The sequence below is a fragment of the Globicephala melas genome, chromosome 1 (genome assembly GCF_963455315.2).
Source record: "Globicephala melas chromosome 1, mGloMel1.2, whole genome shotgun sequence".
Classification (NCBI taxonomy): Eukaryota; Metazoa; Chordata; class Mammalia; order Artiodactyla; family Delphinidae; genus Globicephala; species Globicephala melas.
In genome coordinates this window covers 61,851,487-61,868,101 of record NC_083314.1, presented here as the reverse complement: position 1 = coordinate 61,868,101, position 16,615 = coordinate 61,851,487, and the positions used below count along the sequence as shown (strand labels likewise).

The 16,615-nt window shown below is 46.6% G+C and overlaps 1 protein-coding gene and 1 pseudogene across 1 annotated transcript in view; both read left to right on the top strand.

Annotated features, from left to right (window-relative positions):
• The first annotated feature begins 2,867 nt into the window (after positions 1–2,867).
• STYXL2 (serine/threonine/tyrosine interacting like 2) overlaps positions 2,868–16,615 on the top strand; it is a 34,525-nt gene continuing 20,777 nt past the window's right edge. The window contains exons 1-2 of the mRNA XM_030875629.2: positions 2,868–2,962; positions 3,562–3,687. Coding sequence (XP_030731489.2) covers positions 3,578–3,687 — 110 coding nt within the window. The 5' untranslated portion in view covers positions 2,868–2,962; positions 3,562–3,577. The remainder of the gene's footprint in view (positions 2,963–3,561; positions 3,688–16,615) is intronic.
• LOC115863141 (dnaJ homolog subfamily C member 14 pseudogene) lies at positions 8,779–10,831 on the top strand (annotated as a pseudogene).

Genomic DNA, 16,615 nt, shown 5'->3' with positions numbered 1-16,615 from the left:
CGACAGCCTCTGGCCCAGTCCAGACTTCGATCCCTGTGGTTTCTCCCTTCCTGTCTACCTTTGCCCAGCCTGGCCCCCATGGCCCACCCCTCGGCTGGACTGACAGGTGAGCTCACCTGTGGGACTGGACTGCTCCACCCACTTCACCAAAGGCCCCAAAAGGAACGTTCTCCACCTTCTCAGTTACCTCTCCTGCCTTCTCTCCACCTAGCAGGTGGGCAAAGTCCTGAGCTTCTCACTATCACGTGGGCTTCACCTATAAGAGACAGGACGTTGCCGCCTCGTAATATGAAGGGAAATGATCTCAGAGGAAGGGTTTCAAAGCCAATAAAAAAAGGGTGTTAGTCACAATTGCTGAAATACTTCAAGGCATAATACGATCTGTTAATCTACTTCCCTTCCGGTCTACCTCACCACCACGCTAGAGACACAGTCATGAGGAAGACTGGAAATCTCTACCCCCCAGAGAACTATTAATCTGGTCAGGGAGGAAGATAGTATACAAGCAACCAAGACAGTCAGAAATACAGTGACCAGTTTGTCTCAGTTTGCTTGAAACTCTCCCAGTTTTAAAACAGAAGGTCCTATGTCCCAGGAATGTCTCCATCCCAGGCAAACTGGGATGGCTGGTCACCCTACTTAAAGACTGCCAGGGGCTTCCCTGGTGGCGCAGTGGTTGAGAGTCCGCCTGCCGATGCAGGGGACACGGGTTTGTGCCCCGGTCCGGGAAGATCCCACATGCTGCGGAGCGGCTGGGCCCGTGAGCCATGGCCGCTGAGCCTGCGCGTCCGGAGCTTGTGCTCCGCAACGGGAGAGGCCACAACAGTGAGAGGCCCGCGTACCGCAAAAAAAAAAAAAGAGTGCCAGTGCTATGGGGAGCATTACCTGGGAAATGACATAGATAATGAAATTGAGGCAGTGGAAGGGGTTCCACCTTAGACCTGGGTGATCAAAACAAAATGAGTATTATGATTCTCTATTTTACAAACAGGCTTCTAAGTCTCAAAGAAGTTAAATGGGTTCTCCAAGGTCACATAGCTAAGAAGTGGTTTTCTGATTTCTAGTCCACCAGGCTAGGGACCCAGATGTCACCCTCTGTGAGTTCTGGGGTGGTGAGTAAGGGTTTAAAGGGTATAAAGCAGACAGAAGCCCTCTGTCCTCTCTCCTCCTATGTGGTCCCCTCTTTATCTGCTGCCTCTCTTAGGTGTGCTGGCTCTCCATCTTTCCCCCACCTCCCACCCACCTTCTTCTTCCCTATCCTGAGGGTCTGTCATCTTAAGCCTCGCCCTGACTGATGCCACCCTTCAGTCCCCTGCCCCATTCCCATCCACTCTCCATCCCTCCCTCCTTCATCTCACCTCTTTCTCATACCACCTTTCATCTTCATGGAACCTTGAAGGCTGGAGGTGAATTGAACTCCCATGGTTACTCAGTTGTGGTCATTCTTCCACTCTTCAACAGACACTCACTGAGGCCCTATGTGACACCCAGGACAGGGGTTTGGCCATTGGTGATGCCACGTGCCTCCTCAGAGATGCCTTCCTGGACCACTCTACCCAAAGGAGCCCCCATCCCAGCTTTGCCAAGTTTCTGCGCACAACCCTGTTTTCTTTCTTCAAAGCTCTAACCACTATATGAAACTAAGTTTTGCTACCCCAAAACTTTTTCCATGCCAACCCCTCTGGAATTCCTTCCCCCCACCATATCTGCTGTTGTAATCCAACATGTGCTTTAAAGCCCAGCTCATATATTATCTGTTCTTTCATGAAGCCTTTCCTGACTTCTTCAGCCAAAAGGGCTCTCTCCTTCCTTTGAACTCACACGGCACCCTGGATCTCTCTTGGGATACTAACTAACTACATTCTGCCTTCTGCCTGAGTTATTTTTGGTCTGTGTCTCATCCCTCCTAATAAACTGTGAGCTCATTCATTTATTCAGCCAATTGTCATTGTGCCAAGCATTATTCCACCTGGCTGGGAAGAAGCACCATTTTAAGCCTGTAATTGTGTGTCTTACTAACTTTGATCAAGTATAGAGCCTGATGCAAATAGATATCAGTGGATACTTGTGAATGGGTAGACAAATGGCTGAATGGATGGATGGAGGAATGGGGTCATTAGAGAATGTGCGGGGTGAGGGAGTGAACTATTGGGTTATTGGACTTTACTTTGATCGGAATGATGGTGGGAATTGGTGTAGTGGAGTAGGGTGGGCTATGAGCACATTTGAAGTTTGAGAAGCTTATGGAAAGTTTATATCACCCGGGGTTGCCAATTGACCATCACCATGGGAGGTGAATGTGGGGCAGGGGTTGTGGAAGGGGAGCACAGCTGTCCGGTTCAGTATCCAGAGTCATCTCTGTCCAAAGAAATGGAGCCCTGGTCACAAGAAATGACTACCCTTTAGTCTCACCACGCTGCTCTCCCAACATCTATCAGAGGACCCTCCCCATTCCATATATCTGGCATTTTTTTTTTTCCAACCCCTTCTGTGCTGACATGGGGTTAAAGTACAATTTAACGTATTCTCCTAGATCTTTGGCTTTAGATTATCTTCAGATTTTGAATAGCGGCCCCAGGCTGGAAGGCATGGAGAGAGAGCCCAAATCAAACTTTTTCTTTAGGCCTCTCTGTCTACGAAGAATGAACCTCTCCCAACTCTGCTGCTCATGTCAGTGTCCAGAAAATCAGGCAGGAGGGAAAGAGTTAAGTGGGGCCTGCTTTCGGGTCTGGGTCCTGAGCCTGCATTCCTTCCTCCCAGAGATCTGCCAGGCTGTGGGACCAGAAGCTAAATTTAGAAGCTGGCTAGGGTTTCCTGTGAACAGCTGTCCTGCCCCTCAGAGAAGGAACACGGGAGAGGGGAGGTCGGTCCCTCTCACTGGTCGGAGCTTCTGGCCATTTCGTCTGGGTCCCTCAGCCTTTGGGTGGCTGCCCCTTGGTGTGGAGATACAGGCAGATCAGCGGTGAGTGTGCTTCTCCCTTCATTTTGTCCTGTGAGCCCAGGACTTACAAACAAAGGGGCGGCAGCTCTGCCCTGAGTGTCAGGGCCCAGCCATGCCGGGGACCAGGTCCTGGGGGATCTCATATTCCTTAATAGGCTGTGGGATGGCGCCTGAGCCAAAGGTAGTGGCTCCTGTGGCCTTGGTTAGAGACGCTGAAGAAGGCATCTTCCCGGTAAAGACAAAAGATGTGTGTGTGTGTGTGTGTGTGTGTGTGTGTGTGTATGAGAGAGAGAGAGGGAGAGAGAGAGGCAAATTTCTGGTTCGCCTCACTGCTTTCTTGCTGGCATCTGTGGAAGGAGCCAAGTTGTCACTTCTTAAATCTTGCGACTCCAAGGTGGGCTGTTTACACGGCCGGGGTGTGCATCTTGGTGTCCTGATAACAGTAGCTGGATCAAGTCTGACTGGGTTTTCCTCATGGGTGATCTCCCCACTAGGCTATTAACATGTGGTGACTTTCCCATTCCTAGTTCCACTGAGGTGACATCACTGACACACCCTTTCCCCCAACAAAACCTCCAGAATCCGGTTTTCTAACTGCCCTTTTCATGCCAAACCTACAGGGGCTGACAGGCTGTCATGGCAACAAGTGGGGACCCAGAAGAGGAGCAGGTAGTCCCAAGTGAAGAGGACGAAGCCAATATGAGAGCCGTGCAGGCTCGGTACCTCCGGAGCCCCTCCCCCAGCCAGTAAGTGTGCACTTGCTGAGTTCTGCACCCCTCCAACCATGGCGGGAGTGGGCTAGGGAGCATGATGACAAGTGGGCCCCAGGGAGCCTGCAGCCACCACCTTAAATTCACTCATTCAGCAAACATTGTTGAGTACTTTTTATGTGTCATACTTTCTGGAGGAAGCAAACATGCACACAAACACACTGCAACATGGCATGGTAAGTGCTAGGATTAGCATGCCTAGGGTCTAGTGGTGGGGTGGGGGTGAGTGGGGGCAGGCAGGGAAAGGAGCACCTGGGCTTGGAATTGTCATAGGAGGCTTCCTGGAGGAGGTGATGCTGGACTTGAACCTCAAAGGATGAGTAGGAGTCTGGCAGTTCTCCCTGGACGATAGTGCTTGAGTTCCTAGAACTGAGGTTGGAAATGGGGATGGTAGACCACAGATCATAGTTGCTTTATTTTTTCTGTTTTTTGTTTGTTTGTTTGTTTGCGGCATGTGGGTCCTTAGTTCCCCAACCAGGGATCGAACCCATGCACGGAGTCTTAACCACTGGACCAGCAGGGAAGGGTAGACCATAGATCATAGATAAGAGAACGCATCAGGACAGGAAGAGGACCCTAAGACATCAGATCGTAGTACTAAGATAATTTTGTATCTGTGATCAAGCTGTGTCTTTCAAACTGGGATTTGTGCATGCCTGGGGGTAAGTGGCAGTGTGCCCAGGGGTAGATGACCACATGCATCTTCCTGGAGGGTCCTTTTTATTCGGTGACAAGTAATTTTAAAGTTTCTTTTACATAAAATCATTGAGGATATATGATGACGTAGAATGAAAAATTTGTGTAAAATTTTAAGAAAAATCGTAAGGCGTCAAAGAAATGCTTAATTGCCTGCGAAAGCAGTCGTGTATGTGCCTATGCTTTTTCTTCTGCCATAAATAATAGTAGGGGATCTGACTTCCAATCTTAGCTCTGTCACTAAATTTATGTGAAGAACCACTTTAATTCTGAGTCTATGCCTCCTTACCTAGAAAAAGGGAAGCGAAGACTCAGAATATCTCAACGTAAGGTTACATCAGAGTAGCTCTGTTTCTGCTTGACTTTCCTTTGCCTCATGTCTCCTGGGGTCTTGCTGGCTCCTGTTTCTCAGGACTCAAACAGGCTTCCCCTTTGGAGTGAAGTGGGAGCAAAGGCTGCTCATCACCCAGGGGCCAAGGCACTTTGTCCAAATGGAGCTTGGGGACTTTTACTTTAAAATTGAGCCTTATGTTCTACTTAGAAAAACTGTTAGGACTGAGAGATTTAAACCTTTTTTTTTTTTTTTTCTTTTCCTTTTGGTAGGCGGGCCTCTCACTGTTGTGGCCTCTCCCGTTGCGGAGCACAGGCTCCAGATGCACAGGCTCAGCGGCCATGGCTCACGGGCCCAGCCGCTCCGCGGCATGTGGGATCTTCCCGGACCGGGGCACGAACCCGCGTCCCCTGCATCGGCAGGTGGACTCTCAACCACTGTGCCACCAGGGAAGCCCCGGATAGAGAGATTTAAAATGTAGCCCTTCCCTCTCTACACTCCCAGACAAGGCAGAGGTAGTGTGCGGTCAGTCAGGGTAGGCGATGGCTTCGTGTAGTAGTTAGGGTAACGCCAGCTGTAATAGCAAATGGACATTTCTTTCTCACTCAAACACATTTCAGAACAGGTACCCGAGCAGTGATTCAGGAACTGAGGCTCCTTCTATCTTATAGATCCTCCATTCCAAGGCCCGACTTCTAAATTCACTGTGTTCGTCAGCACCAAGACAAAATGGGGAAGTGCACGAAAAATCTCTCGGGAGGATTTTATGGGCCAGGGCTGAAAACGGCCATTTTGCTTCCGCTCGTATTCCATTGGCTGGACCTCAGCAAGGCCATGCTTTCTTGTAAGGGAGGACGGGAAATGAGGTCCCTGAGCCCAGGGAAAAGAAGTGGGTTTGTTAACACACATCAGTCGCAGCCCCAGTAACCCTTTTAGGCAGTTAATATTCGTGTTTCCTTTAATCCCACTCATAGAGCACGCTTATTGCCTCCCCAGGGAGACAGCCCCAAATCCCATTTACCAACTTCTGCAAAGTTCAAAGGCTAGGTTCTCTGGAGGGTATGCCTCCTCCCTCACAGGGCTGAATGCAGCTCCTCTTGGTCTGACCAGGATGACTGCAAAGAAACAAACAAAAACAAAACTCCCATAGGATCAAAGGAGGAGTGGGAGATACAGCAGCCATCGGCCCATATAATTAATGAGGCTGTTGAGTGTCTTTGCCCCAGAAGTGGGGAGACCTCCTAGCTGTGACTTTGATGTGGCCCTTGGGGTGGAATTCCTTTGTCTGCTGTTCTCTGGGGCTTCCAGCTTCATCCCCTGAGGCTTTTTCCTTGTCTGTTATTCTCCACAGCCACATCTGAAGCGAGGTTGGAGAGGGTGTCTTCCTTGAAGGCTGTATAGCTTTTACAGACTTGTCCTGCTTATGGAAACTTGGGGGTCCAAGGGCTGTTTTAAGGTTTATACCACCCAAAGGCCTTTTTTTTTTTTAAAGGCTTTTTAAGTCTCATGGTTTCTTGGAAAATGTGATCTCTTCAAAAACTTAATTGGTTTCTGATCTACAGAGACCAGACAACTCCATGTGCCAGAAACCACACCCATAGTTCTTTCCCGTAGATATCATCTTCAATCCTAATTTATTTCTTTGCTTTCTTGTCTACATGTTTCACTCTCAGTTTAATGACAGCTATCTTGAGAGATTATCTGAACCTTTACATTTGAGAGGGAAGTTCAGGATGCATTTGTAATTTCTAGTATAATTGTTAAAAGTTATTTAGAATGTACAGCCAACCAGCTAATGAGGGGAGGATGCAATAATACAATATATAATCAATCCAGAAGAAGTCAAGAGAGGAGAGAAAAAAATAATATAGAAAAAGAATAACAAATAATAAGAAAATAGAAGGTTGGAAGATTTAAACCCCAATATATAAGTAATTACATTAAGCATAAATAGACTTAATATTGCAATTAAAAGAAAAAAATTGTCAGACAATTTTTTTTTACAAGCCTACACACTTTTTACAAGAGATTCACCTTAAAAATAAAGATGTACAAAGGTTAACAAAGGATAGAAAACTTATACTACACTGTTCTGGTTACTATTACTCATAACTTCAAAACTTAGTGGCATAAAACAACCATTGTATTATGTTCACAGTCTGGAACCTGGACAAGGCACAGTACTGTGGCTTGTTTGCTTCAAGATGTCTGGGGCCTCAGCTGGAAAGACTTGGAGACTGGGGGTGACTCAGCAGCTGGGGACTGGTGTCATAGAGGTATCCTCATATATTTGGCACTTCGCGTCAGGACCTCAGCTAGGCAATTGGCCTGAACACCTAACATGGTCCTTCCATATGAACTCTCCGCGTGGGCCAGTGTGGGCTTTCTCAGAGCCTGGGAGCTAAATTCCAAGAAAACAGGACAGAAGTGCATTGATTTTCATGATCCAGCCTCAGAAGTCACATGAAGGACCACAAAGGTTCAAAAGGAGGCAACATAGTCTCCACCATTCCACTGAAGGAGTATCAAGGTCACAGAGTAAAGAGAGCACATGGGATGGGATCCATTGTGGCCAACTTTGGAAAGTATCAGCCGCCATAATCTCAAATGCTAAAGGAAAGCAAGCCAGTGAAGTGATTTATTGGTATAAGACAAAGAAAACTTTAGGGTAAGCACTACTGGGGACAAAGAAGGATGTTTCCTAATAACTTAAGGTTCAATTCACCATATAATAGATATATTCATTTTAAATTTCTACGATCTGATAAAGTAGCCTCAAAATACGTAAAGCAAAAAATTGACAGAACTGAAGAAAAAATTAGAATTCACAATCTTAGTCAAATGTACATTTATTTATTTTTTTGCGGTACGCGGGCCTCTCACTGTTGTGGTCTCTCCCGTTGCGGAGCACAGGCTCCGGATGTGCAGGCTCAGCGGCCGTGGCTCACGGGCCCAGCCGCTCCGCAGCATGTGGGATCTTCCCGGACCGGGGCACGAACCCGTGTCCCCTGCATCAGCAGGCGGACTCTCAACCACTGTGCCACCAGGGAAGCCCAAATGTACATTTTTAAAAACATAACCTCAGCAACTGATAAAATGAGGCAAAAAAAAAAATCATCAAGAATATGATATGTAAACAAAACAATAAACAAAATTAACCTAATTGGCATTTATAGAACATGTACCCAGCAACTGCAGGATATAGATTCTTATCACGTGTACTTGGAATTTTTACCAAAAAGATCATGCGCTGGGCCATACATATATCAACAAATTTTTAATGCTTGAAATCATACAAAAAGTGTTTTCTGACCTTTGCAGAATTAAGCTAGAAATCACTAAAAACAAAAATATACAGTAGAAATTCCAAGAGTTTGCATCCAAGAGAGAAGGACGGAAGTGCATTGATTTTCATGACCTAACTTTAGAAGTCACATGAAGGACCACAAAAGTCCAAAAGGAGGCAGCATAGGCCGCTCCACCACTCTATTGGAGAAGTATCAAGGTGACACTCTAAAGAGAGAAAGTTGGATGGGATATATTGAAATATATGGATAGCAGAAATTCAAATTAAATACTATTTAATTTGATACTATACTATTATTTGATACTAATGCTATTTACCACAGTTCAATACTACTCCATACTCGTCAGACTGCCTAAAATTTAAAGACCAACGAGAGCAAACATTAACGAGGATGTGAAACAATCAGGACTCTCCTGTTCATTGATGGTAAGAGTGTAAATTAGTATAACCATTTGGAAAACTATTTCATAGTATCTAAACACATCCTTGTCCTATGACCCAGCAGGCTCACTCCTGATACATACCTAACAGAAGTAAGTACATATGTGCACCAGAAGAGAAGTACTAATACTAGAATGTTTTAGCAGCTAACAGTCATTAAGAATATAGAATGTTTAGAGAGAGTGAACGGGAGGCGGAGACGGGGGAGCTGCTCTTGTAGCCGCCCCTGCTCTTCGGCATCAGAGCTTACCATAATAGCTGTGACCTAAAATCCTCAGGAAGCCCTGGGGTCATGGCCCAGAAGCACCCCGGAGAAGGAGGGTTGTGTGGAGCCCACCACGGTGGTGGTGTCTCCCTCAGGACTTTAGCATCCTCTGTGGACCCAGAAATACTTGCATTCTCAGGACTCAGGGACTCAGCTGGGCCTGCCCCTAATGGTACCCGCTGCCTCACAGCGCACTCTAGTCCTGAGTACACACAGCTCCCAAATCCAGCCCACTGGTCAGATCCAAGCCATGCCCTCCAAGGGGTCCAGGACCCCCTAGGGATGGAGAGGACCCTGATCAGAGTGCGGCATCTTCAGAAGAGTCAGGAGTGGACCAGGAACTCTCAAGAGAGAATGAGGCTGGGTACCAGGAGGATGGGAACCCTTCTTTTCTTTCCATTCCACCTGCTTGTAACTGCCAGGGAACCCCCGAAGGGCCTTACTCTGAGGGAGGAGATAGCTCTTCTAGCAACTTTTGCCAGCGTTGTACCTCTCCAGCTTTGGGGGAAGACGAAGAGTTGGAAGAGGAACCTCTTAAGTTTCCCAGTGATTTTTCACGTGTGCCCAGTGGAAAGAAACCTGCACCCCGGAGACAACGGCACCGCGTTCCAGCCATGGAGGATACTCGGGAGGGTGGACACAGCGATCCCAGGTCCCCTGGTCGACATCAGCTGGGTTGGAAATGGAGTCGGACAGATAAGCGCAGAGGACTGGAATTGTGGGGGGCAGAGGAACTGCGTCAGCTTGGACAGGCAGGCTTCTGGTGGCCGATCGAACTGCTGGTATTAGTGGGGAGTACGTGGGAACTTGTGGCCATCTCATCTATGCATGCAGGCAGCTGAAAGGCAGTGATCTGGACCTATTTTGGGTCTGGGTGGGAGTCTGGGCAGGGCGGCTGGGGGGTGGGCCCCAGGTGATGTTCCAGTTTCTGAGCCAAGGGTTTTCCTATGGGGCAGCGCTATTCACCCATTTTCTTAGGCTACTGGGTGCTTTGGCCCTTTTCTTGGGCTGTCTACAGTTGGGCTGGCGGTTTCTGGTAGGACCGAGTGACCAGTTAGGCTGGAGGGGTAAAGCCTCTTCTCTTGGCTGGCTTCTCCCACCTGGCAGTGGAGCCTGATTCTACTGAGAGATAGCAGGCCGTGACAGCAGCTGGTAAGAATAGGTCAGTGGGGTTGGCTGGAGTTGCCTTGGGTCAAGCAGAGGACCAATAGGCAGGAGAATACACCTGTAGCTAGTGGTCGCTACTGCCAGCCTGAAGAGGAAGTGGCTCGACTGTGGACCATGGCTGGGCTTCCTGAGGATGAGCTAAACCCTTTTCATGTGTTGGGGGTTGAAGCCACAGCCTCGGATGTTGAACTGAAGAAGGCCTATAGGCAGCCGGCAGTGATGGTTCATCCTGACAAAAATAATCATCCCCGGGCTGAGGAGGCCGTCAAGGTTTTGCGGGCAGCTTGGGACATTGTCAGCAACCCTGAAAGACGGAAGGAATATGAGATGAGGCGAATGGCAGAGAATGAGCTGAGCCGGTCAGTGAATGAGTTTCTGTCCAAGCTGCAGGATGACCTCAAAGAAGCAATGAATACTATGATGTGCAGCCGTTGCCAGGGAGAGCATAGGAGTTTGAAATGGACCAGGAACCTGAGAGCGCCAGATACTGTGCTGAGTGTAACAGGCTGCATCCTGCTGAGGAAGGAGGCTGTGGGGCATGTTGGGCCTCGAGATCGCCTACTTTGCGCTGATGGATGGAAATGTGTATGACATCACAGAGTGGGCTGGATGCCAGCGTGTGGGACTCTCCCCAGATACCCGCAGAGACCCCTATCACATCTCATTTGGTTCACGGATGCCAGGCACCAGTGGGAGGCAGGGAGCTACCCCAGATGCCCGTCCTGCTGACCTTCAGGATTTCTTGAGCTGGATCTTTCAAGTACCCTCAGGCCAGATGTCCAAAGGGAACTTCTTTGCAGCTCCTCAGCCGGGCTCTGGGGCCACTGCAGCCTCCAAGCCCAACAGCACAGTACCCAAGGGAGAAGCCAAACCGAAATGGCGGGAGAAAGTGACGAGGCCCTTCCAGCGCTGACACCCCTTCTGTTTCCTCAAATCAATGTCAGGGAGTCAAAAGGGCTGTGTACAGCACAGGATGGAGTTTGATTTATTTTTAAATATTTAAAAAAGGGAAAATTTTAAGCTCAGATTGTTCACTCAGTACTTACAGGAAGCTCTGGAACCTCTCTCTCTCTTCTACCAGCACCCGGGAACTGAACCTTGTCTTCTGACAATACCAGAGAAATAGGGGGTGGCTAGAACAAAGAACCTAGGGCCAGGACCTGTGCTGGAGGACCTCTCCCACAGTAGTGTGGAAACTGGGCATTTCCCTGGGGTCTGTATGCCTTTGTCTTGTCTTTTGCTTCTACAGCAGATGACACTTTGCCCCCTCTTAAAAAAAAAAAAAGAATATAGAATGTTTAAACAACATGATAAACTGTCCAATTAACAGTAGACTAGATAAAGTCTGGTATATGATTTGAATATTGCCCTAGGGAATAGGCATTTTATTAAGTGCCTATCACTTCAATGTGATCGAGCTGCTCAGATTATTGGTTGGGGAGGGCACTCAGTGAGTGAGAGCCGGCTGTGAAGGTGGAAGGCGGGTCACTGCAGGACGACCAATTCTGCTGGCGTCAGAGTTGCATGTAAAGTGAGCCTGCCAAAGAAGGAAAGCATTTATTAATAGAGACTTTCTAATAGCATTCAGTCCTTAGCCCTTCCAGCTGCCAGTCCCCTTCCTAGACAAAAACAGGCTCAACCCGAAAGCCCCACTTACATGCTGAGCTGCCTAAAAGCATGGTCCCACATACAGATCAAATTTTCTCTGGGTTCCCAGTGACTCTTCCTGAATCCTATCGGTTTTGATGTCCTTCTCGGTTTGTGTACAGTATACTCCTTAGCAACTTGTTTTTAGAAGCTGATCCCAAATTGGCTAGTCCTTTTCAGAAATTTTTAAGGAAGGCAAACACACAGTAACACTTCATGGACTATCCCTTCCTGCAATTATCATCATAAAATCTGAGGTATAAACAGTTGCATTGACTTTTGAGTCATCATCCAATCAATCCCACTGCATTACACAGAACCAGGCTTAAGCCAGCCCAGATGATTGAGTCTACAGTATCTTTAAAAATGAAAAGATAACCCACAGGCTGGGAGAAAAAAAATCGCAAATCACATATCTGATAAAGAATTCGTATCCAAAATATACATTTAAAAAAAAAATCTCGGGGTTTCCCTGGTGGCGCAGTGGTTGAGAGTCCACCTGCCGATGCAGGGGACGTGGGTTCGTGCCCCGGTCCGGGAGGATCCCACGTGCCGTGGAGCGGCTGGGCCCGAGAGCCATGGCCGCTGAGCCTGCACGTCCAGAACCTGTGCTCCGCAACGGGAGAGGCCACAACAGTGAGAGGCCTGCGTACTGCAAAAAAAAAAAAAAAAAAAAAAAAGGACAAAAGATTTGAACAGATACTTCACCAAAGAAGATACATGGAAGGCAAATAAACACATGAAAAGATGCTCAAAAGTCTTTGTCATTAGGGAAATGCAAATGAAAACCACCTTGAGGTACTATTACATACATACTTATTAGAATATATAAAAGTAAAAAGACTGACCATATCAAACATTAGTGAGGGGCTTCCCTGGTGGCGCAGTGGTTGAGAGTCCGCCTGCCGATGCAGGGGACAAGGGTTCGTGCCCCGGTCTGGGAGATCCCACATGCCGCGGAGCGGCTTGGCCCGTGCGACATGGCCGCTGAGCCTGAGCGTCCGGAGCCTGTGCTCCGCAACGGGAGAGGCCACAACAGTGAGAGGCCCGCACACCGTAAAAACAAAACAAACAAACAAAAAAAAACATTAGTGAGAATGTGGAGTACTTGGAACAATCCCACTGCTGGTGGGAATGTAAAATCGTTCAACCATTTTATAAACTGTTAGTTTCTTTAATAGTTAAACATACAGCTCCCTAAACACACACCTATATCTATATGATTCAGTCATTCTACTCCTAGGTATTTACCCAAGAGAAATGAAAGCCTATGTCCATATAAAGACTTGTACATGAATGTTCATAGCAGCTTTATTTGTAGTAGCCTGAAACAACCCAAATGTCCATCAACAAGTGAATGGATAAATATACTGTGGTGTATTTACTCACTGGAATATTATTCAGCCATAAAAAGGAATGAATTATTGATTCGTACAACAACATGGATGAATCTCAAAATAATTACACTCAATGAAAGCAGTCAGACAAAAAAGAGGACATATGATTCAATTTACAGAAAATTCTAGAAAATGCAAATGAATCTCTGTAGTGACAGAAAGCAGATCAGCGGTTGTACTAAGGAGTACAAGGCAGGGAGTGGGTAGAGGGAGGTCTCACAAAGGGACATGAGGCAACTCTGGGGGGAGGATGGCTATCACAATCTTGATGGTGGTGATGGTTTCACAGGTGGATACTTAGGTCAAACCTTACCAATCTGCATATTTTAAATATGTGCTGCATGTATAACAATTATACCTCAAATAAAGCTGTGGGGTTTTTTAAAGTATGAAAAGAGAAATAAAACTCTCTTCTAGGAGGCAGTATGGTGATGTGACGTGGGAAGAATGTAAATGGTGTAATTGAGGCCGAAATCAAGGTCAGCTCTGCTCTCCCACTTACTAGCCATGAGAGTTTACATAAGTTAGTCATAAAATTGGAATACCAGTTTTACCCAGTAGTAGAAATAAAACAATATAAGATAACATATATTATTTATAATATATATTACATAAAAATATAACATACATTATTATAATATAACATATATATAGGCATAGTAGGTATTTAATAAATGGTGACTCTCTCCCCTTTTCCTTCCAGAGAAAGATATTTGACAACGATTTTTTTTCGGTAATTCATGAAGAAATTTTTATTTCACCAGAGTCCCACACACTGTAGTTCAAACATCATGTTTCTCTAATTCTGCCACAAGCAAATACTGTATTCTGAGCAATTGATCATTACCCAAGCCTGAACAGTCCTCCCTGTACTTAGTAAGTGCCTGAAATTCCATCCTTCTTGTTTTATGTCTTTAGCTAAAGGCTTGAGCCTTTTTAAAATTGAATTATGCACTGAGTCAGCAAATATCCCACCAGCAGACTCTCAGTTCTAGCTTCTTAGGGCTACGGTAGCAAAGTAGCACAAATTGAGTGGCTTAAAAACAATAGAAATATATTCTCTCGCAGTTTTGGAGGCCAGAAGTCTGAGATCCAGGTGTTGGCAGGGACGCCCTCCCTCCAAAGGCTCCAGGGAAGACTCTGTCCTTGTGTCTCAGCTTCTATTGGCTCTGGGAGTTTCTTGGCTTGTGACGGCGTAACACCAACCTCTGCCTCTGTCTTCATGTGGCCATCTCTTCTCTGTTTCCTCTTGTGTCTTTTTTTTTTTTTAACATCTTTATTGGAGTATAATTGCTTTACAATGGTGTGTTAGCTTCTGCTTTGTAACAAAGTGAACCAGCCATACACATACATACGTTCCCATATCTCCTCCCTCTTGTGTCTCCCTCCCTCTTGTGTCTTCCTGAAGTCACATTTGGCACTGGATTTATGGTCTATCCACGATTATCTCTTCTCAATGTCCTTGACTTAATTACATCTGGAAATATCCTTATTCCAAATAAGCTTGCACTCACAGGTTCTGGGAGACATATCTTTGACAGGGCCACCATTCAATCACTATAACTTTAGACCCAGCCCTGTATTCTTTTCCGTGGAACCAGGATAGGGCCTTGCAAAAGTCCACCCAGTGCTACAAACAGCCACTGCCAATCAACCAGAGTTAGTCAGGGGATGAAGTGTGTTTGCTGTCCTGGCAGGGAGTCTTAACATTTCCAGCGTCATCTGTAAATCTCATCCTAGGGTGAATTAAGGACCTGAGAAAGGGGTGTAGACAGTGGATAGCGGTGTCAAGTCTTCATTTTTGCCTGACTTAGGCACTGACCTCAAACACCTTAAATTCAAACCTAGCTGCTGTGAGTCACTCTCTCTGGAGGAACACCCGCAGCTAGAGGTTCATCCATCTCCCAAGGAGGCAAATTTCCCAAGGTAATTCATGAGTTAACATTAAAGTGTAAAACCCCCTATCCAGTGGGGCCACTTAACCTCCATCAGACCTCCCCAGTAACCCAGATGAGCACAGTTTAAAGTGTCAGTGTGCTTGTGATGCAAACCAGCCTCCAGACAGTCCTCCCTCCCTTATAGGAAGCCTCTGCCCCACAAGCCCTCCCATGCAGCTGGTCTGAAACGTACCTCTGCCTCTTCTCTTCCTCCTCAGCTACGACCAGTTTTCTCTTCCTCTGCAAATAAAGGATCAAACTTCTTTATCTTCTCTTTTTCTGGTGTGAAGAATGTTTTTCTGTTTTCCTTTAATTTTTTCCAAGTCAAAAATCCATTTCTTGCTCTGGCTTCAGATCTGAACTTTTCAAGCTGCCTTGGTGATCTGGGGAGGCCACCTCTCTTGAGAGCATTTTCCCTTCCACCTTCAGCAAAGATCCTTAGCTGTGCTCTGCTTGCCTTTCTTCTCACAAGGTCTGCGTGCCTGATGGTGGCAGTGGGGCAGGAGATGGGGGCATGTAGTGTCAGGTCTGTGTGTCCTCACTGTATGTCCTTGGAAAATGGCTCCTCCCACACACCCTTTCTCTTTTATATTTCTTTTTCCGTGAAAATTTTTCTGCCTTAGCTCTTTCATGGAGCCTGCTGGAAGCAGCTTGCTAAAAATCGATTTGCTTAACTGACTTCTCTCCTTCCTTGGAGCCTGAACTTTGCCTGTGTGGTCACTTTTACTGAAGCTCAGAAACCTGTCCCTTTTTTGCAAAAGCCAAATCAAGAAAGACACCCCCTCCTGGGCCACTGCCTCCATTTCATTTCCAAGGGACTCATTGAAAGGAAGTGATTGGCTGTCAGGGCGGCTGGGTTGAAGGACCCCAATTCCACTCCATTCTGGGTCTTGACCACCTGGCAACTGGTTTAAAGAACTGGCTTTCAAACTTTGCCAACTGTAGTTCACAGTGGGACATACCATTTACTCAGAGCATACGCGTATAGGTATGTGTAAATTTTTAAAAGGTTTCACAAAATTATACCTATCTTTACAATGATGGTGCTATTCTCTATTCTATTTTTTTTCTTTTTTTTTTGCCAGATGCTAGGCGCGACCCATTGATTTTATGATACGCTAATGGGTCACAGTCTGCAATTTTGAAAAACACAGGTTTAAAGAAAGCTGCCCCCGTCTCTGCTCTTGGTTAGGAAGTCCATCAAACTCTGCTTTATTGTTTCTCTTCAATTCACCCTCAAGGCTTTTTAGCTGCTGTTTCATGATCCTATGATGAAGTATATATCGATCCTAGAGCCTTTCTTTCCCTGCCGGTCTTTTTGAACAGCCAGTCCTTTCTGCTTTCCAATCACGGTGTGTCATCACACGCCATCTCAGGCATGCGGGTGGAAGCACAGACACGGTCATAAATCAAAACCTCTAGGGCCACTGTCTCACTGACCTTGCAAATATAAACAGGCCCACTTGTCCAGATCTTACCCTCCTGCCTCCTCTCTTTCTCTGCAATTCTGCTTCTCGGTGGAAAACAAGAGCAGCTTCTCAGTGCCGCTGGGACATTGCTGTCCACTCGGGTCCTTTCAGGTCCTCTCCCCACACCTTCTATATTAGACTCAGTAAACCATGTCTCTGGCAAAACAGTCTTAGGACTATCAGGTTTACATCTCCTCCTCTCATAACAGGTTAACTCATAAAAGCGCTCAGAATTTACATCCTACCT